Source organism: Periplaneta americana, chromosome 16 (genome assembly GCF_040183065.1).
Source record: "Periplaneta americana isolate PAMFEO1 chromosome 16, P.americana_PAMFEO1_priV1, whole genome shotgun sequence".
NCBI lineage: Eukaryota > Metazoa > Arthropoda > Insecta > Blattodea > Blattidae > Periplaneta > Periplaneta americana.
Window position 1 is genome coordinate 92,900,499 of NC_091132.1, and position 23,575 is coordinate 92,924,073.

The 23,575-nt window shown below is 34.9% G+C and overlaps 1 protein-coding gene across 3 annotated transcripts in view; it reads right to left on the bottom strand.

Moving 5' to 3' along the window:
* Nucleotides 1-23,575, bottom strand: part of LOC138690943 (pyrokinin-1 receptor-like) — a 310,043-nt gene that overhangs the window by 182,727 nt on the left and 103,741 nt on the right. For all 3 annotated transcript variants that reach the window (XM_069812527.1, XM_069812525.1, XM_069812526.1), the window contains exon 2: nucleotides 2,007-2,828. In XM_069812527.1, the coding sequence (XP_069668628.1) occupies nucleotides 2,007-2,558 (552 nt within the window). In that variant the 5' untranslated portion in view covers nucleotides 2,559-2,828. The remainder of the gene's footprint in view (nucleotides 1-2,006; nucleotides 2,829-23,575) is intronic.

The following is a 23,575-nucleotide window of genomic DNA, read 5'->3' on the forward strand; positions in this document are numbered from 1 at the left end:
TAAAGATTAGAAGTAACGAAGTACTCCAATACAATAAAATATTAATTGACTTACGAAAATACAACTGTCTTCAAATTTTTACCATCTCAACATTATAAATATTAAGCTAGTAGATGGAAGTAGTGTGTTATGAATCGCTGTTTTCTTATCAGTTTTGCCAACTATAGAATCTTCATTGAACTCTGTGGACGGTTACTGGTCAAGAAGCCTTTGTTGATTCAGTTTCATTTTTATTAAAACAGTTGCATTCCACTTCAATTATCCCGATCCCAGTAATCAACGTCACTTGGCAGATCATTTTCAATAAATCTTAGTATTAAACAATGTCTGATACGTGACTATCCATAATATCATATTGCAGAAGCTATAAGAAACATAACCTAAATAATATAAACAAGTGTTAGAAAAGTTTTAATTAGGGATGATGAAATAAACAAGAAACGTTTTAATTAACGATAATGAAATAAAAAATAAACATGAATAATTTTAAAAGAAACGATTATTGAAAGTAGGTACAATTTTCAAATTTGAATGTTTTAGGGGTTGGTGGTTCAGTTGATGTTATATTGGACGTGTGCGTAAAAGAAGTGAACTCGTTGATGTACATAGTGTATCCCTCAACTTATTCAGGATTTCCGAATGGTGCTCTTCATTTATTTGTAAATAGGGTTTCAGGGAAGATCATAGCTATGGCCAGTGATCTTTATTAATTCTTGTTCTTGAATGCCAATGTGAGTCGTATTTGAAAGTGCTGTGCATCGACTGGAGTGGTTTGTAATTTTCTGTGTTTTGACGTCCAGACCAGTGCAGTTTGAAATGTTGGCAAACAAAGAAACAAATGCTAGGGTAGTGATAAAATTAAACAAATGCTAGGGACGCGATAAAATTAAACAAATGCTAGGGACGCGATAAAATTGTGCGATAAGCAGCCATGATTGGTTGAAAGACGTCCTTTCGTGCCGTTTTATTGGTCAAAAGTAATGTGACGTAGTAAAAGTGTAATAGTCATCATAATTCAATGGAAACATATTGCAAATAATATAAAGCATACACATTCAAACTAAATATGTCAATCTTCATTAAACTATGGTATTCATTTAACTTTAAGTCTTGCTTTCTCCGTTTTTAATAAATGGCACTTGGTCCACTATGGCTCTGATCGATTCAATTGTGAGCTCATTTCCTTACACAATTTTAGAGATTTATAGCCTACTTTTCTGATAATATGTGTGGTCGTTCACGTACATATACCCTTAAGCGATTAGAAATACTGTTCTATATATTATTTTAATGTACCGAAGTACATATGATATTTCCATGCATATATTCTGCGTCATCATACGATGAAAGAGTAACGGAACGGAGAAAAATTCTCTCTGGCACCGGGATAAAGCATCAGCATGTAGAGCTCAAAACCCGGGTTCAAATCTCGGTGCCGCAGAGAATTTTTCTCCGTTCCATTACTCTTTTATCGTATGATGACGCAGAATATCTGCATGGAAATATCAAATGTACTTCGGTACATTAAAATAATATATATGATATGCGTGAATCACTTCATGATTTAAGACGGCGCTTATTCCGTCGGATCCCGGCCAACTAGTCACTCATAACGAGTGCACCTCAGCACATGTGTGGACTTCGGTCCTACGTTCATAGACATCTATGACTTAGTGCAGAGGGCGGCCACTAGAGGGAACCCAAGAGTTGCAACTTAAACTGAGACGATTCTGTCCGACACCGGGATGGGTATCCGGTGTGGCTTAGTGGATAAAGCATCAGCACGTAGAGCTGAAAACCCGGGTTCAAATCCCAGTGCCGGAGAGAATTTTTCTCCGTTCCATTACTCTTTCATCGAATACTGTTCTAGCTACATGTATTTATAAATATTACATTTTCTGATTGACTATGTAACTGTTAAAAAGAGAAAGAAGGGATCATAATAATTACAGTAGTTACAATAAAAATACGTTTCTTCAATACAGTAATCACTGAAATGTACATACCTTTGATAAAGTATGCGACTGGAACGGATGACAGATGGCCACATAGCGTTCAACTGTGAAGGCTGTGATGGTGAGAACTGTAGCATTCGCCGACGTTTCGGCTGCAAAGCCCTGAAGAACACAGAATGCCTCGCCAAATACATACGGGTACCTAGACCAATTATAATACATCTCCTGCGGCAACCCAGATACCAATAGAAGCAGGTCCGACACGGCGAGACTGAATAAATAGTAATTGGTGGCAGTGTGCATGTGTTTGTTACGGGCGATCACCACACAAGTGCTCACATTCCCCAATAAACCAGTAAATAGAATCACCGCGTATATCACCGTGATGGGCACTACTATATAAAGGGGGTGACGTTTAGGGCCCCAGGTGCTGGTCACATTCGACAAAGGTACTGAAGGAGCAATAGAATTTGATATATCTACAGGGGGCAGAGTGGTTAACACAGTCCAGCCTGATAATGCTGCCTCTGTAAAGAACGTGGCATTGTCTGTAGGATATATGACATTAGAGTCAGTTATTGGGTTCTCATGAAGTACTAACATGACTGTTTACGTCATGGCTTCGACACATATACACTATTTGCTTTTACTAGAGGCTGAAACATTTTTCACAGAAAAAGTATTTTCAGATTGTATCGCTTGTATTTCTCTTCTCCACACATGCATGGATTGTGAAGCCAATAACTTCGTGTTATAACTTAGTGACTTTTCATACAGATGTGTTCAAACGTTGGAAGAATCTTGGCGACAGGCAGCCGCATAATTCTTACGGGACTTGCTTTGCAACCGTTGCGCCTCTTGGTGGTTAGACATCTGGAACAGAAGAAGTGACATGTCACAGTATCATGAATTATTATGAAAGAGTTATTTTATGGTAGCTGGAAAAGGAAAACAGTCTACTGTAAATATAAGATGGAACAGATCAGTCATGTAACTGTGAGAAAGGCGAGGGATTTTTTCCGTAATAGACGGACATTGTTTGGCTATGAATGGTTCTTATTCTGAGGATCTGTTGTCAAGTTTGGTTGGTCATAGTTAGTCTACTTATTTGTCTCAAGTTTGAAGTCCAAGAAACGACTTTAATAAACAGTTGAAGGACATGAAACGGGTGAATGGGTTTGATTTCTACATATTTATATGTACATTTAATGGAGATTCGGAATATATAAATTTTAATATAAGGTGCCACTTAAAAAGTAAAGTTTACTGTCACAGCCTGTACCTATACCTGAATTACTAATTTTTTTGGAACAATGGTAACATATTGTATGGTTTGTCTGCAACAGCTTTTGTATAAAACTTTTTTTTTTGTAAAACTAGTATTTAAGAAATTATTAGCAATATTACATACTTATTGTTCACCATATTAATTCATTCATTCATTCATTCATTCATTCATTCATTTATTTATTTATTTATTTATTTACCAGAGCTTACTCAAATTAGAGGCTGCCATTATACAAAGCATACAAAACATAAAAGAAGAAATAGATGATGAAAGAAAACAGAGTAAAAAAATGACAAGCCAGTAAACAAACAAACAAACAATGGCAGTTCACAGAATAAGAAAAGTTACAAAGAAGTAAAGAAGCAATGAAAGATAATAAGAAAAAGAAAATAATAATGGTGCGTCAGTTTTTTCAGTACACTGAATTAGAGTCCATATAGGTGGTTCCGTAAGAGTTTGACTGACTCTCTAATTTATGAGGAGGGCCAGTTCATTTAGAAAAGATTTTTGCAGTCCTAGGGTCTTACAGAATTAAGAAGAGAAATTAGGTATCGTTCCTCATGCTCCAAACATCAATCCCGTGACACATATCGTGAAGTTGGTATTTATATTTATATTGCGGAATGGTTGGAACGCAGATTGCAATCCTATGTTTTTCTGGATGGGCAAGTGCCATATGAATTTTAATGGCATGTTGTCCACGATAACATTTTCCACAGTGGGGGCAAGGAAGACATGCTCGTACATTGTGAATTACATTGAGTATTATCTTTGTACAGCTGTTTGCGTTGATTTACTGGTTTCAGCAACTGAATTATATGCAGCCTATTATAAGCTGGAGGAGGAATAATCATGCCAATGCGATTTATTCTGGAAAATTCACATATAACTGAATTTAAGTGTTTTTAAAAGAAATGGCTTGATTCTTGAAAAGTGGATGAATACACAATAAATAAAATAAAAATGTAAATTATTTAAGAGTTGTCCTTGGTTACAAACGTAAACAGATTGTAGCAATGTCATCTGTTAATATTTAAAACACTATAACATAATGAAAAGCACTCCAAATATTGGAACCCTCTTAAACATAAACACTAATAGAGTGTGGAAGTTAACAGTTTTAAATTAGGTGTGAATGATAATGTATTTAAAAGTTATAATTGAATTATTATAAGTTTGTGTGCATAACTTCTCACTAACAAGTGACAGTTCATAGCGCAATGTCGCGTAAATGTGTTCATTCTCCGAACTTATTTTGCTGTTTTTGCGAGTAGGACTCTAGGGAGACAGAGCAGACATTGTAGTGTGAGGGAGTGGATTGAGACAAAGTTTGGTACGTGGTGAAAAAAGCGTGAAATTTCATCTACTTGTAGATTATCTCACAATTATATTACCACCACTCCATATTATAAAGTTAGGCTTCATGAAAAAATTTTGTTGAAACAATAGACAAAAAATGGGCCTGGTTATGAATGTTTAAGGAATAGGTAAATTTCCTAAATTGAGTGAAGGGGAATTAAAAGATGGCGTCTTTATTGGTCCTCAAATTCATTGAGTCATGGAGGACCCTTTATTCGAGGAGACTCCCTGAAATTGAAAAAGTGGCATGACGTGCGTTCAAGACAGTATCTTAAAAATTCCTAGGTAATGCTAGAGTAGATAACTATACTGAAGTGGTGGAAACTATGTTAAGGACATTTGAGGCAATGGAGTGCAGTATGTTCCTTAAAATCCACTTTTTGAACTCACATCTTAATTTCTTTCCGCCCAACAACGAACATGGAGAAAGTTTCATCAAAAAGTCTCTGAAATGGAAGGGCAATATTCAGGAAAATTGCCTCCCGACATGCTTGCCGACTTCTGCTCGTTTCTTGTGAGTGAGAGTTCTGCACTCGGCTACAAAAGAAAGTCTTCCAGACAATTTTTCTGGAAAAGTAAGTATTTTTACTAATAAATGCACATAATATTAATATATGCTAATTGTTAAAACTGTATAACGTTAAATTCCTATTCCTTGCATCAATTTAAAATAAAATGAACCCCTTTGAATACCGAGTTTGGTGAAATTCATAAACTTCGGGAAAGAAAACTAGCATCATGACTAAAATTTCATTGAAGTTTTAAAGTTATAACATTTAAATGAATTAGGCCTACCTATATTTTGATGGTCAAAGGCTAATTGGGATTTTCTGATCTCTAATCGAGTCAAAAACCCTGACATAACTGATATTTAATCCTTGCGGTGAATTTCGGTAAAGTCCGGAGGGCCTAATTAGTCAAATCCACTCTCCTCACCTCAACGCTGGGACCCCCTGGTATCGTTTTAAGATGCGAAAGAGAGAGTAGTGTGCGGGAAGCAACGGGAAGCTACAGCATGTATCTTTCCCAAGAAAAAAGATTCGGAAGTAAACTATCCCCCCTTTCGGATATCCGGGAGGTAGATGCTGGGGAAGGACACATTACGTTCGTTCCAACAACAGTCAGGAACCGTCCGTAACTATTATGAGCATGCGCAGTAAAGAAAAAGCGTTCCAACACACACCAAACCAGTTCTGAACCGGAAACTTGTACTGCAGTCGGGCGTTCCAACAAACTTTTGATACGGGTTCGGAACGGTCACAAGTAGTCAGCGGATTGAGACATGTACTCATGAATACGCGAGACGCGCATGCGCATAAGCTCACCAACGTCTCCTGGATACTGAAGAAAGACACGATCTACTGTTCACATCAATGAGGTTAAGATGAAAAGTGACAGTGCAGACGAATAATAAAACTAGAGATTTAATTTAAATTTTCGCCAAAAAGAAAGAGAATGGACATTAATATTTGGGTATCGAAATAGTTAATTATATTTTCAACATGCAACTTTCATTAAAAGTATAATAAACAGAGTATAAAAATGGATCATTAAAAAAAACTACGTTTAGATGAGTTCCCCAGTACACGATATCGAATTAGCGGAATTCTTACCTTCCATGTTCTTTGTTATCTTTTATAGAAGATTATCGAAATTCTATTTTCTGCAATTTGAATTTGCTGCGAAACGATAATAATTTAGCAGCCCGTTCTCAGGCAAAGATGATCACAGTTATATCATCTCTTGATTTAGTAACGATGATTCGAAAAGCGTATCAACATCATCCAGTTCTGTTCCTATCCTGTAGCAGATTGTCAACCAGCGCATGCGCATAAGATGATCCATAATTCGTACATGAACTGATACATGAACCGCTTGTTGGAACGAACCTGTTATGAAGCAACCCAACAAAGAGAAGAAAGGAAGATTGAGGATTGGAACGTGAAATGTAAAGACTCTTCTGCAAGAGGGTAAGTTGGAAAACTTGAAGGAAGAAATGATAAGAAACAAAGTGGATGTGACGAGAATATCAGAAGTGAGGTGGAAAAATAGTGGTGAGTTGGTGAGTAATGAAATTAGGTTGTTTATTCAAATGGTGAGTGCAAAGGAAGTCATGGTGTTGGTGTATTACTGAGACCACATGTGAAAGATAAAATGATATCAGTGCGTTATGTAGATGACCGGAGCTAATGGTGAGACTACAAGGGAAGAAGGTGGACTTAGTGCTAGTGCAAGTTTATATGTAACATAGTGGATTAGCAGACGAGGAAGTAGAAGAAAGCTATGACAAGATAGAAGAGATAGTTGAGAAGGAGCAGAAAGAAGCATGCGTAATCCTAATGGTTGACTGGAACGCAGTTATAGGAGAAGGACAAGATAAAAGAACAAATGGAAAATATGAATTGGGGAAAAAAGATAGGATAGAGGAAAATATATTTGGTGAATTTTTGTAAAAGAAATGCAATAATTGTTGGAAATACATTATTCCAACAATATAAACGAAAAAGATACAGATGGACATGGCCAAGGGACGAAAGAAGATATCAGATAGACTATATATTGCTACAGGAAAGATTTCGAAATTTCTTAAAAAATGCAAATACTTTACCAGGAGCGGATATTACCTCAGATCATGTCCTAATGATAGGCGAAGTAGATATCCGTCTGAAGAAGACAAGAGGAAGACAGATAACGAAGAAATTGAATATGGAAAACTGAAGAACGAAGAGGACAGTAAAAGATTTGAAGCAGATTTTGAAGAGAAAACCGCTCCATTAGAATCCACAACTGAGAATAGTAATGAGTACTGAACTCATTAAAAAATGTTGTATACAGACAACAGCAGAAGAAACAATAGAATACACAGAAGGTGTGAGAATTAAGAAACCGGCGTGGCACAGTCTGTTATGGCGCCTGCCTGCCGGTCTGAAGTTGCGTTGGGGCGCGGGTTCGATCCCCGCTTGGGCTGATTGCCTGGTTGGATTTTTTCCGAGGTTTTCCCCAACCGTAATGTGAATGCAACGTAATCTATGGCGTATCCTCGACATCATCTCGCCAAATATGATCTCGCTATCACCAATCTGATCGACGCTAAATAACCTAGTAGTTGATATAGCGTCGTTAAATAACCAAGTAAAATAAAAAAAAAGAATGTGGACGACATTAATAACTACACTAATACTTAAAATTTAATTTATTTAAACTATGTATACTAGAATACACTATTTTTACTACTTAATTACAATATAATAAAGAATGCAGACCTAATTTACTCAAAGATCATTTACATTATAAAATTTATCTACAGTTTTGTGTTTTGTAATGTAAGGCATTTTATTTCATAATATTCAATCAGTCATAGCGTTCTGCCCAATGTATAAATTTTACCAAATAGCAATATAATTTCGGAACATGCTCACAATATGCGTATAAGTTCACTATTTACGTAAATGACATCCCTTCGACTCTACAGCACTGTAAGCATCACCCCTACGCAGACGATTTACGAATCTATATCCATACAACCCCTGACTCACTCAATGACGCAATACAAAATCTTAACGAGGACCTTGAATCTATATCTGCATGGGCCAGATAGTTGGGTTTGACTCTCAATGCAAGAAAATTACAAGCAATCCTAGTGGGACATCAACATCTATTATGCAATATTACTCCTGCTCTTCCAGTCAAGTTAAACGACACAATAATACCTTTTGCTTCCTGTGTTAAAAACCTTGGAGTTTACTTTGATACGCATTTAAACTGGAATAACCAAGTAACCCATATTACCAAAAAGTGTTTTCCATACTACATTCCTTAAACAGCATTCGAAAATTCCTTCCGCTACCACTCAAGAAAATGCTAGTGGAAACACTAGTAATGCCCCACTTCGATTATATGATTTTCTACTGACTGACATCAATGTCAACCAGTCGCAAAAATTACAACGTGTTCATAATTCTTGTGTACGCTTCGTCTGCGATGTCCGACGCGCTGACCACATTACCCCATCCTTCCAAACTCTAAACTGGCTACGGCTTAACGAACGTAGAAATTTTCATTCTCTTGTTCTCCTTTTCCAAGTCCTTCACACTTCTCCACCTACCTACCTTGCCTCCCGCTTCAGTTAGCCTACCTGTCATCATATCATAATCTCTTCACACGCACGCAAAATAGCTGCATACTAGCCATACCAACACATAAGATATCATCGTATTCATCATCATACACAATCTCGCTCTCGCGCTTGTGGAATACCCTACCCAGTGACATCAGAGACTGTCGGAATTTAGTAGCGTTCAAAAGCAAGCTTATTAAGTATTTTCTTACTACGTAGAGTAGGTTTAATTTGTACTTAATCAATAAAAGAAATGCTTCTCTCTTCTTAACTTTTACAATGAACTGTCTTTTGTTAATCAGTTAATTTTTTAGTACTTTGATTTTTATTGTATCTGTAAATTTAATATTAATTGTAATTATAATTGTAATTGTATTCTTAATATTGTAGTTGTAATCCCCTCGTAGAGGGGAAGAGAAGGCCTGATGGCCTTATCTCTACCAGGTGAAATAAATAAATATAAATAAATAAATAAATAAATAAATAAATAAATAAATAAATAAATAAATAAATAAATAAATAAATAAATAATAAGTGTAAATTACTGTCGTTGAAGAAAGCCCGCACTACAACAGCAATATGAACAGAAAATTTCGCAAGATATATCGAGATTCGGATCTCCCTCATTCTTGATTAAAGCCGTTAGCAGATGGACTGAGCTACCGCTATAATTATATGAAATGTATAAGTTACTTTACTATTTTAATGTATAATGTAAGCAGAAAAGCGTGTTGCTTGTATATTAAAAACACTAGCGATTCATAATGGTGTCTTCACCACAGGCTGTGTGAAGACATTAGATTTAGTGAAGCATCGCTACTAGTCAGATTGTGACACTTAGGGATGTGCTGTGAATTACCATGGGCCATTAACATCTCCCTCGCTGGGATACGAGATAATGGGATAGACAGCACTTTATACACGTTCTGCTTTGAAGCAATTATTTATATCTTGAAAATGAATGTGTGTAATTTAAAAAGAGCGAGCAAAATTACAAGTGACGTTTTCACCCACTAACGCCAAATGCGTTCAATCCACCAACTGCATCCTGCGATCTATCAACAAACTACGAAATGAAGGAAGTATACAGTATATATACTGTATATATGTATGTAGCACTTTGTAATCCTATGATATTGTTCACACCAAAAATCTGTACAGTCATCAAAAACTAGTCTAGGTAAAAATATCACAATTTCTAATATGATTAATAAAATGTAGGAAATCGTGTTCCTATTGCATATGCTCTGAAAGGTGGATAAATTATAAAAGACATAAAGAATAAAATTTTACAAACTTCTTTATATTTATAGGCTACGAAAAGATCTTTAATAAAATACATCGATAACGAATACTTGAAACATTAGTTAATAGACGAAAACATTCTTTTATTTTCCTATTATACACTTTTAAAACTTATACATTATATCACTGATTAAATTTCCAGCTCCTTTACTGTGTTAATATTTAGGATTTGACTAGATACGAAGTCTTTCTTTCAGTGTCCAAAGCCTTGTCAAACTTCGAAACTAGTCAACTAAGTAAATGCTAAATATTAATTTTTTTATTTTCATTTTTTATTTATTTATTCTGGTAGAGTTAAGGTCATGATGCCTTCTTTTCATGCACATTAACAAGCTTATATAAAGTCTAAAGGAATATTGAATAAACATGATACATAATTGATTTACAATTCATATCCTAATTCTACTTTATAATAGGCATAAATGACAATTTATACAAACACACAAAATAACCTATAAAAATTGGCTAACACTCACAAGTCAATTCCATGTACAAGTATGTAATTTTTTATTTTTATTTTAAATTGATTAACCGTTCGGCAATCCCTGACATAACGAGGTAAGGAGTTCCATAGGCGACAAACTGACAAGGTGAAAGAGGATGAATAGAAAGAGGTACGGTGACGTGGAATGGAGGCCTGATGTTGATTCCGTAACGTTATAAGATATTCAAAACGAGTTCTCAGATATTTTGGGGCAGAAGTGAGTAATATTCTAAATAGAACATATAAAGAATGTGGTGTTCTACGCTCCTTTAGGCGGACCCATGAAAGTGCTTCATTAGGCGTTATATGATCAAATTTACGAGTATTAGAATTGAAGGCGGCGTTATATGATCAAATTTACGAGTATTAGAAATGAAGAGGACACACACATTATGAACATGTTGTAGTCTTTCAACTCAATTGACAATTATGTTTGTCAAGAGAGAATCACAGTAATCAAAATGGGGCTTCACTAGCGGTTCAACAATGTTTCTTTTTATGGAAAGGGACAGACAATTTCACAAATAATTTAGAGAGTGGAGCAATGAAAACATTTTCTTACAGATGTGAGTTACTCGACTATTCCAGTTTAGATCTCTGTCCATTAATAATCCAAGGTTTTTTTCACAGTGTCGCTATACTTAAGAAACGACCGATTTATTGACAGTCTTGGTATGGTTTTGTCGTTAATTGTACAGGACAAACGCTGATGTTCTATTACAATAGCCTGCGATTTTTCTGGGTTTAACCTCAGTCCAAACTTTTGAGCCAATAGATAGAGTTTAGGTCTTCAGTCATTGTGGTCACTACATCAGTCAGTTCATCAGGACGAAAGTGTATATAGATCTGTAAATATTAATAGAGTAAACAAGTTGGAAATTTAATCAGTCAAACATTAACATTATACAGACTGTAAACAATATAAACTGCCAAAAATGTACTGGTGATAGGATATAAGTTACTAAACAAAAAGCCTAATATAATTTTTCAGTAACTTTTGTGGTTTCCCTAGAAAAAAAATTTGATCTGTGAGTTCAATGTTTTTGGAAATAATAGTAGACCGTCATTATTTACTGCGGTCCGCCACGTACATTGCAACTGTGGTGATAACCTTGTTTATAAATCAGGGTACTCTGTTATCTCTCTATTGTGGTGGTGTTACTGTACTCCAACCAGGAGAAAGTCTCAGGGGAATGAGACGCAGCGGTGCAATGCTATGAATGAATGTTGATGTCATAAGGTCACACACGTGGGTACACGCATCTCCATTGGCTAACTCTCAAAGCGCAAACAATGTCACTGATACACACATATTTATACTACCCCAGTTACAAAATTAGATAACGGTTAATTTCCTGGTCTTTTAATCCCTCCATACAGGAAATGACATATGCAGGAGAGGGCATCTTTTTTAAACTGACGTTATAACGGTAATATTATCCGTCTACTTCGCTCCAATAGATGAAGCAATAGTAAGCACATTCCTTTCACGGTTAATCTCCTGGTTGGAGAAGAGTAGTGTATGTTGGACGGAAAGTCATTGGCAATGACATTCATATTTGCTCGAATAGTAAATATTGTACTGCTATCAATCCTAAAAACAAGACATTTTAGGAATTAAAAACAAAAATTGAAGAAAAAACAAAATTTCACTGCACACGTTTAATAGACCGAGATGTACAATCTGTATAATTTTCATAGTTTATATCGTTTACACCCTGTATAACAGTCGTGGAGAGTTTATATCTATGGTGGGCGGTAAAAATAGTATAGGTAATAAATTGCTAGTTTTCAGTACAAGAAAACAAAATTTGAAATGAAGACCAATATCATTATGATCGGCTGGAACTCTGACGCTAAACATCATTAGGGAAGAGGATAGACTTGCAGTATGCCCTTTACATCATTTGAAGAAACACATTTTTTTTATTCACATGGAGGTCATAACTCAAAACCACTTAAGCCCTTTTACCGCGAAACATAGATATAGGAACAATAACATTCAGATTAAAGTATCGAATATTAAGTACAAAAAGGCCGAATAAGTCAAGATGTTCGACGAGAAACTCATCTCCAATCACTCTTTTAATGTACAGAATGGATGGTAACCTCTGCATCAAAATGAAACTGGTAGTAGATCATGAGGAGAGATTTGAAAATCTAAATAAGTTTTTTCTCTAATATTCACCCTTTTAGAGGAAATCGTTATGTTTATATGAAGCATTTGGCAACATCAGGACTATTGTAATAACACTAGCAAGTGTGGGCTACACTCCTTACCTTCCCCTGACAGTGCGCTGCGTTGCAAGATTTATTTAAGGATTTTCGCAATTATTATTCTTTTTGAATTCATGGTTACATGCTTTAATTAGCAAGAAAAGATTCAGGACATTAACTGTTCATATATTTTTTTCTATCTGCTTATAACAACGACCCATTTCTCTCGTATCATTACCGCAATAGAGTTCTGCAAACATTTGGCAAAAACTATTTTTTCCTGCTTAACGGTGCTTCATCGAAGGAAAAGTGTAATAAAATTTTGTTATATGTAACATGTAAAATAGTCACTTAAATTTTGGTGCATTGGTCTCCTCTCACCCTGTATACGCTTCATATATATATATATATATATATATATATATATATATAGGATAATAAGAATGTAAGACTAGTTAAAAGTGAAAGACAAAAACATTTTAACAGGGACACAGTAAATACCTCTACTCTATTATTTGTTGCAAGGGATCGAGGTGTAAATGATTTCCAAGAAGTTGTTTTTAAATTAAGCTAAGTAACAGTGATTTTAATATGAAAACATCACATGATAATGACATTTTGGACATTAACAAATAAACGCCAATTTCATTTGCAACCAACAAAGCATAGAACAAATACAAAAATCATTTAAATATCTGGATTACAGTATCATGTATGCAAATTGTGAAATAAAAATTACGTTCATTCAACTTCGCTATGTGCGGATCATTAGAAAAGAAATGTCACAAGGAGATCTTGAAGTTCTAAAAAGCAATGGCTATGCCTGTCTTACTATATAATGCTGAAAATTGGATTTTCAGAAAGTGAAAAGAAAATAATTGAAACGGGCAAAATGAAATCCTTAACCCTAGCACTGCTAAGGGGGGGCAAAAATTGCCCGCACTGTTTGTTTTATTTGTGTAGAATATGTAATTGTTGACCTGAAGAAACAAGATTGTAGGTAGTTGTAGATTAATATCTCAAGTATATAATGACATGGATTTATAATTTTTATGATTTATTTAAATATGCCTACCATCTTCATTTATAGTGCGGGCAATTTTTGCCCCCCCTTAGACATGTGTGTGACAATTTTTCTGTCTGAAAATATTGATCAATAATCAGATTAATATACATTGTTTGATTGTTGGTACCACTGGATATACAAATTTAATTCAAATTATGTTGTCATTGTTGCTTTTAAAGTAATAACTGTCTTGTTATTCAAACTGGAACAGTTGGAAATTAGTTGTGTGAAATGTCTCGTAATAATCAGAGTGCCAAAATGTCTCGGAGTTTTCTCACAGAAAAAGAGGTGACAGCTATGGTAAATGAAGATAATATAGTTGATGCAAGTGATCCAGAAGAAGATGATAATGTTGTGACATACGACAGTGACACTGAATATCACAGAGAAATTGAAAGTGACTCAAGTTGGCGAAGTTCATCCCCTGATCAGCAGCACGCTTCTACTTATAACATCGCTGTTATAGCAAGAAGTGGTAGGGAATATACTACTGCACCTCCAAGGCAAGTCCGCAGGTCAGTAGAGAATATAGTGAGTTTCCATGAAGGTTTGACAAATGAAGGTTTGACCTCTAATGCGTCAGAATCTTTCAAAAAGTTTATAACTCCTGAAATAGTGAACATTATTGTGCATCATACTAACGAAGAAGCTAGTATTAGGAATCTAAAACTTACAAACACAGAAGAATTATATGCCTTCATTGGTATTTTGATACTCATGGGTGCAAATAATGACAGTGAACTGCCAATTGATGATTTATGGGGAAAAGTACTGGGCAAGAACATCTACACAGCTACAATGAGTCGTATTCGATTTGGAGAACTTCTGTCCTTGATTAGGTTTGATGATAAGCAAACAAGAACTGAAAGACGAAAGCAAGATAAGTTTTGCCCCATTCGTGAAGTTTTCTATAAAATTGACGAATTGTTTGTAAAATACTACATACCTAGTGCACATCTAACAATCGACGAAATGCTCTCGCTCTTTCGAGGAAGATGTCCATTTAAAGTCTTTATGAAAGACAAGCCAGGCAAATATGGCATATTGATTAGGATGTTATCGGATGCACACACCCGGTACATTCTGAAAATGGAGGTCTATGCAGGAAAGGACGAGCGACCCGCCGAGGAACGGAGTGCAAAGGCAGTTGTTAGACGCCTAGTGAAGCCGCTGGAAGGAACCGGAAGAAATGTAACAACGGATCGTTATTATACATCCATCGAGCTAGCGGAGGAACTTTACAATGATGACAAGCTGACTTTGGTGGGGACATTGAAGAGTAACAGAAAGCACATACCGGAAGAGCTAAAGAAGACGCAGGGTCGAGAGCTATGTTCTCCTAGATTCTTATTCGCAGACCCGAAAACAGGCAAGGCACCAGTTACCTTGGTTTCATACATCACCAGACTCAAGCCCACTAAGAATCTCCTACTTCTATCCACACAACATAATGATAGAAAAGTGGATGAGTAGACAGAGAAAAAGAAAACAGATGCTAATCTCTACTATAATGAAACAAAAGGAGGTATAGACAGCATTGATCAAATGACGCGACATCACTCTGTGAAGCGGGGGCTAGAAGGTGGCCACTGTCTATATTTTTCACCTTGATAGATATTGCATGTCTCAATGGTGGAACAATTTTCATGAAAAACAACCCCGACTGGAATAAGAAGAAGCATAATGTAAGAAGGCTCTATATGCTAGAGTTGGGCCAACAACTAGTTAGGCCAGTTGTGGAAGAGAGAGCCAAGAATATTATAGGTTTGCAAAAGCCTATCATCTCTGCAATAGAAAGTGTTCTAGGGAAAACGCTTCCCAGTACTAGTGTAGTTGTTCCTTCTGGTGCATCGTATTCACGGGGAAGATATCATCTCTGCTTGAAGACAAAAAGCTCTAAAAGGGAAAAAGACAAAATGACAAAAGTGTCTATAGTTTGCTGCAGGTGCTGTAAATATGTTTGTTCCACTCATTCTGCAAAAACAATCATATGCACCAATTGTGAAAATGAAAGTGAAAGTGAGTGAAAAAAAGCTGTTGACAATTGAGCAATTTGTGACATTGATTTTTAGTTTTGTTATTTGTGGTCTACAATAGTTTTGTTGATTACTTAGTACAGAAAAGCCTGAAGTTTAAAAAGTCAAAGCATTAGCCTATATGAGAAATATACGTTTTTATAAGACTATTTTCAAAAACTCATATACTGTATGTGTCTTTTAGAATGTTCCTGATATAGACAATTGTGTAGTAGGCTAAATATTAAAATAATGTTTTGTTCATTACTTAGTACAGAAAAGTCTGAAGTTTAAATATCCAAAGCATTAGCCTATATGAGAAATATACGTTTTTATAAGACTATTTTCAGAAACTCATATACTGTATGTGTCTTTTAGAATGTTCCTGATATAGACAATTGTGTAGTAGGCTAAATATTAAAATAATGTTTTGTTCATTACTTAGTACAGAAAAGTTTGAAGTTTAAATATCCAAAGCATTAGCCTATGTGAGAAATATACGTTTTTATAAGACTATTTTCATAAATATATGTGTGTCTTTTTTTAATGTTCCTGATATAGAAAATCGTGTAGTAACATAGTAAAGTAATTCTTAGTCTATTAAAAAATCAAAACAAAGCGCGGGCAATTTTTGCCCCCCTTAGCCATCCACGTGACAGATCGAAGCTTAGTAGTGCTAGGGTTAACATTTGTAGCAATTCATACACTGATAGATATAGGGTAAAGGTTGGTATAATTGTGATGAGTAATATTGTGATAGTCCTTTTTTAGGGTTTATTACAATTTTACTGAGCTGTAGGAAGATTAGTTCTTTGCTTCAATGTATTAAAGGAATGTTCGTGAACAAATTGCTGCATAGGGTAAAGGTTGGTATAATTGTGATGAGTAATATTGTGATAGTCCTTTTTTAGGGTTTATTACAATTTTACTGAGCTGTAGGAAGATTAGTTCTTTATAAGAAAGAAGTGCGCACAAACGTGCAATTTAGTTTGGTATGATTACTTCTCTTTACTATATTCCACCAGTGACTTCGTTCTATTCACACATTTACTAAAATGATATTTTGGACACACTTCGTTGCACAGTTTGCACACGCATTCGGGGGAAGGTTCGTGGTACTCTGATCTTCTGCACAGTTTGTGGTGAAAACCGTGAACTGCTAGCCTTGTTATGGCGCTTCGTAATTTGTTGTTCGGCCCTGTCCAGTTGCGGTTGATCATCGCGTCCGTTCCATAGAATTCACTTTCTATTTCCGCCTTCTTCTCTTGCATGACCGTGCGTAGTCGAAGTTCTGCTGCGGTAGATGGCAGCATGAGTCTGCTTCGTAGTTCCTCTATCAGGAAGGGTTCTCGCGCGAGTTCGTACGCCATTCTGGAGGGTGCATATTTTGAGATTCCCAGTGCTGCTTTTAAGAACCTTGCTTTGACGTTCTCCATGGTCTTGAGGTCATTGTAGTTTAGCCGGGTCCATGTGATCTCCAGTCCATATGACAGTATAGGGAGTATCTTGGCATAGAAAAGCTGCATGGCTGTTGAGAGTGCTAGTTGGGTAATGTCTGTTATGTCGTGGATAGCTATTACTGCGGCCGTTGCTCGTTCTTGAGTGTGGATTCTGAAGGATTTTGCTGTCGTCTTTGCTTCAATGTATTAAAGGAATGTTCGTGAACAAATTGCTGCACAAAACCGGTCTTCTCTCGCTCAGTAAAATGCAATAAATTCTCAAAAAGAACTATCACAATATTACTCGTATCACAGTTTTACCAACCTTTACCCTATACAAAACAAATGAATATATTACGTCATTTGGCATCTAAAAACATTCTTGGAAAAATAATGAAATTTCAAAAATATTTGTTGAACCATATAAAATTTATTTCAGTAAATGTTCCAAATGCCGCTTACAGTTATCTACCAGAAGGGAGAAGATTTTTGAAAACAGATGATAAGGTAATTGATGAAGATCGAACGTTTTACGCGTTTTAAAATAGAAATAACTACCATTGTTGATATTGTAATGTGATGTTTTAACAATCACCAACTATTATATTCCCATAATGACCACTTTTAAAAAGAGATTATTTCGTCTTCACTCATTGTTCCTAATTAGTTTTCCCTACATTCAAACATAATTCCTACTCTTCCTATCGGTACTTTATTTGTGGATGTTTCAATAACTAAAGAGTATTAACAAACAGCAGTAAAGCAGATCAATCTAAAGCTTTTATTTATATACAAAAATCAATTTTGAAGTTTCAAATTTCCATAGATGTGAAAATTAACACATTCTTACAATTACATTTTAATTATCTCAGGAGTACCAAATATTTATAATAGCATGTATTTTATGTTACTAAATTTCATTTAATACTTTAATTCATATGGCATGCACAGTGCTTGAGAATTCTCTAAGTAACTGAATATAAATGAATGTTGTAATGTTTAAAGATGTTCTGTACGTAACTAGAATGTAAATGTTTTCTTCATTATTCTTCTGTTTTGAGACGAAAGTGTAATTAGACCATAAGCTTGAACCTACACTCCATTAAGGAAAGTATTTCTGAATCTGCAATTACTCGATAAAATTAAGTCTGCCATGCGCACTTTCTCCGTTTTTGTATTATTTTGTTCTACTTAATTATCATTTCATTTTGTGGTGTAAATGTTCTTATTTTATCAGTACTTTTATTTTATTAGAATCCAAAAAATTCTCTTTCCCATTACCTGGGATAAGATATGTACGTACTTTTAAACCGAGAAAGTTGAACACTTACTTACCCTAACCAGAATGCATGAAAATTATAAGAATATTTAAATTATCATGTCCTGACATCCTCTAATTGGAGGGTAACAATTTCAGTGTTATATAAATGACTGTGAACATCTCATGATCTTGCCCGACTAACAAGAGATGTAGGTCATCCATCACATATTATTGCACATGACACATGATAGCAATTACAGTCAACAACTCCAACACATTCCAACTTTCAACCAAGGCAATTCTCCTCAAATTATATGAATGGTACTCACCGAATATATTAGTATTAAATTGTAACAAAACCAACATAATCCAAGAAATTTGGTTGTCGTTATTTCTATTAGGGATCTATTATTAATTATTGCGCTTGAAGTTTGCGAGGTTAAATTTGGACAGGATGGAGTGTGTGTAAGCTACCGGGTTATGATAAGGGATTATTTTAGGCCTCAATAGGATGGTTATATATCAGAAACGTCTCGATTCAGCAAGATGGCGCCACGTGTCATACTTCTCACGGAACAGTCGACCTTTTGAGGGAGAAGTTCAGAGGCTTCATCATTTCGCATGGTGATGATGTTAACTGGTACCCGAGATCATGGAATTTAACGCCGCTGGATTGTTTCTTATTGGGGTTATTTTAAATAAAGGCTTTATGCCAACATGTCAGAAACAGTTAATGACTTAAGGAACAATATCTTGTGCATAGGTGGGCAACTCGTGCTCTCAAAGTGTCAACACAACCCCATTGCAGGTAGAACGGACTCTGTACCAGCTGTAGTGTCTGTATGCGGTTCTTGCAAGACGCAAATTCGCTCGCGTCTGTAGTAAGTGGCGGCTCGTTTTAAGTGAAAAACAATATAATCCCCAGATCATTTCCCTTTAGTGATGAGTCGAAACAGAAAGATTTTGTTTATTAAGAAGGGATGTAAATTCGTATTATGTTCTATGATACTTTCTTACGCATGACGTTTTATGTTACAAATAAACACAGTGAAGGTTTTAGTAAAGAAATACTGTCTAGATCTGATTTAGAACAGCTAAAGGTAAAAATAGGATATAAAAAATGAGACTGATATAAAAAATCGTTAGCACATTGTGCGTGCGAGTTACAGAATTGCACGTTATATGATCGACTACCTAAGAACATTTACGGATAAATTTGAAATGTGGCAGTATTGTGTAGAACATAGATAATTCCACTTTCTTTGAATATAAACTATCTTGAAGAGTGATAAGAAAATCTTCTTATCAAATATAAGACTTTACTTCAAGATCTAAGCCAAAATTCACGGGTAAGTTTGGAGAAACAGTGACAATTGACAAGGAATCGAGATTTTTCTGAAATCCTTTTGGCTTACAGCCGATAGAAGATTCTGAAAGTTTATAGCGTGAAGTGCTAAATCTACAGAGCAGCACGCCGCTGAGATTCCAGCGAAATCAGGAATCGAGCTGTTCGTAATGCTGCCTGTCAGAAGTTTATATCAGTTGCTGTGACATGTAAAAATACAGCACTTCCTTGAATTTGTGATTGTTTGCGAATACAGAGTATTACCTTTTTGAAAACAAGGAATACTCTTAATGTATAAAGATTTTGTTAATTCTCGCGTTTTATGTTTCAAATAAGACCTATAATAAGAAATCTTAACAAATAGTGTAATAATAAATAAAAGTTGCAGCTATATTTGTTGTAACTTGAAAAGTTTATATTCAATTAGTTTCCAGTACTAAACCAATTTATAAAGCTAGGAAATAATGTAATTTTGTTATGTGTTTAGGTACTGTCTGTCTAAAATTAATATTGTACCATGCATCTTTCTGAAATTCAAATCATGGAGTAGATATCACGACCATCTGCACTAGTCAACAGAGTGCACCGTGGCAGTGAACTGCTTTTGCAGAGAAACTACAAACAATTTGTAACTGCTGCGGCTGACTCCGTCTGTCTTTCTCTCTTTCAAGGTTTTTTCAGCACTTTGTGAGCATGGGTTGCCCATCTATGATCATGTGTGTTAATCGTGAAATTGAGCTTGATTTATGTGTGTCTGTTATTGAAAGGTGGAAGAGTTGCATACTTGCAACCCAACGAAGCCGCGACGGCCATTTAACTGAGGTTCTCTTCCATACGTAGGCCTAATGATATTAGTGTGCTTCAAAATAATAGTAACTAAATAAGTAAATCTCTTTCGTTTATACAATTTATTTCATTTTAAAAGTGTGACATTCTTATTGAAAGAGCCTTTATTATGAATGTCCCAAGTCCGGCAGACATTCGTGAATCTGACACTCGCAGGTGGAATATCCTACCTTACCCATAATAGAGCAAGATTCCATCCACAGACTAGCCTAATAAGCCACAAGGGTCCAGAGTCCCAAACCGTTCCTATCTGAGCATCAAAAACCCCCACAGACAGATAGACTTCACCCCAGTCTATTTTTAATTATTTCAGTTAGTGGAATAACAGAGGAAAACAGAAATTTCCCTACTTTTTACGACCTGGCCCGGGATAAACCCGGACCTTTCTGAATGGAAGAACAGTGAGCTACCACTTGAGCCACAAACGCGGCCTACTGAACATCTTATTAAGATGCGATAGTGATTATAGTTTTGGTGGTTGGGACGTTGACGAAGGTTGTGATTATAATAAATAATGCAGTAGAACAAGTGAATTCTTTTGGTTTAAATAAATGAATATGATAGTTAATTTCACACTATTGTAAAAATTAAGTCGAGAAAAAGTTTATTGATTTTTGTGGAGGAATTTTATATTTGTTAAAGTTACGAATCTAAACATACAAAACTATACAGGAGTTAAGTGGCGCAAAGTATCTTCTCCTACTACCACAAGGAATACAGTGTTCAGTCTTTTGCCGTGAAAGACACAAATTTGAGTTGTTACTGAACACTTTAAATTATACATTTACCAAACCGTCAACCAATATACTTTCGAACTCTAAATCATATAATTATTTCATGTTTTTCTTGAATAGAATATTCCTGAAACTGTAAAGGGTTAAATTATTCCGGGAGAAAAAAACCTAATAGTTCTAATCAACTATTATGAGACTCTAAGTCTTCAATTTCGCATACTATAAATTTACTATTGGTCTTCATTCTTAAATTAGTTATTTGATTTCCTAATTTTGAGCCATTTCTTGTAATGCCTCCTTATTGCCAATTGTTGTTAGTAAATAATGTATTTAATTCGTAAATTTTAAGTCTTCTCCTAATATAGCTATTTATTGATTTTAAAATAATGTGTTTAATAGCTATTTTATTCTTATTTATTCTTCCTATACCAATACAGGTTACCATTGACAAAGAGTACTGTGATACAATAAATATAGAGAAATGCCTTGAGGCTTAATGAAACATATTTTTGTTGTTACAGTGAAAACTAACAAATTGAAATAGATTGAATAAAAAATAATATACGAAGTAACGTCAAGAAGATGTGAATTAAAGTCATGATCCATATGTATGATGCCTGAACATAGCTATTGATCCTTTGCGTGTTTGTTCTTAAAATGATTTGTCTAATTGGTAACTGCAGTGAGTGTATTGTTATTAGTATCTCTTTATTGTTAACTATTGCTTTAAAAAGAATGTGTTTAATTTGTAATTTTAAGTAATTTTTTCTATTATTCCTTTACTGTTTACATTTGTTTCTAAATCTTTTGTATTGCCCCTACTATTATATACTGCCCTTCAAGAATTTCGTTATTCGTTAGTTGTAAGTCATTCCTTGTGTTATATTTTAATTGTTGTAATTGTTCCTGAATCATGTATGTAATTTGTAACCGAAAATCATTGCTTGTAATATCCTTGTATTACTCTTAACTGTTTCATTGTTCATGAATTAAGTATTAATTTGAAACTGAAAGCCAAACTTTGTTTTAAAAATCTACTATTGATTATCTTTTAAAGTCGTGTATTTACTTTTAAACGGTTAGATATTCTTGTATATCTTTTGCATTGATATTATTCTCAAACATGTCATTAATCTTTAACAGGAGCCATATTTTCACTAATGTGCATTCTTCTACATAATTCATGTGAATTTGTGACCACTACTTTGTATTATCACTTTACCATTGTTTATTGGTTATAAAATATGTATTTTGATACCAACTATAACCTTAATATACCTCAAGGTGAAATAGGGTTTATTACATTGGATAATAAAAAAATATAGTGTAACAAATGTGTGAGGAAAGAGCTAAACACCGTAAACATAATTGGAATTATTGAGAAAATGTTGTAGGAGAATTTCCACAGAATTAAAGAAACATAATTACCAAAAATAATCGAAGGATAGCGACCAAAACACAATAAGATTCCCACATTGTAAGGAATATTCAAAAGCCAGTATCTCCTGTAATTATGATAAATATTTTAAGGAATGCAAAAAGAAAATATATTTTCTAGTATATTTCATGCGTTTGTATTCTCTACAACAGTCTCTCGCTGCCTTCAGCTATAAATTTGTATATTCACTACCTGCAATTGAGATTTTCAAGAGTCACTACAAGAAATTATGCAAATTAATACTTCATGTTGGGGATTATCTCACTTATTAGTGTATTTAAGCAGTTTGCATTAACATCGATTCTAACTGTATATTCCCTTATTCTCCTAGAATGTTTCTATTGTGTTATGCACGAATCCTTACAATTAAACTAACAATACCGTTCTTACGATGATTTTACTTTAGAGATACTGTGAAATGCTCTTCGTCGTTCGGTATAATAGCGCAATTAAAACGGAATTATTTCCGATGTTCCTTCCTACCGTTGAAATTGCGGAAATGTGTCGTTATGTTTGTAATGTGCAACCGTCCCAGTTTAGTTATGCATTGTGTCGCACTATGGCTCTGGTTGTAAACGAATGGCAAGGTATTAACTGAGGGATTTCTATTCACGAGTTTTAGAAAAAATTCAAAGTTTTTATTTTAAATTTTCCACACCCAACAAAATATTCTATCAAAATTATACTTGCATACGAAACGTAATAT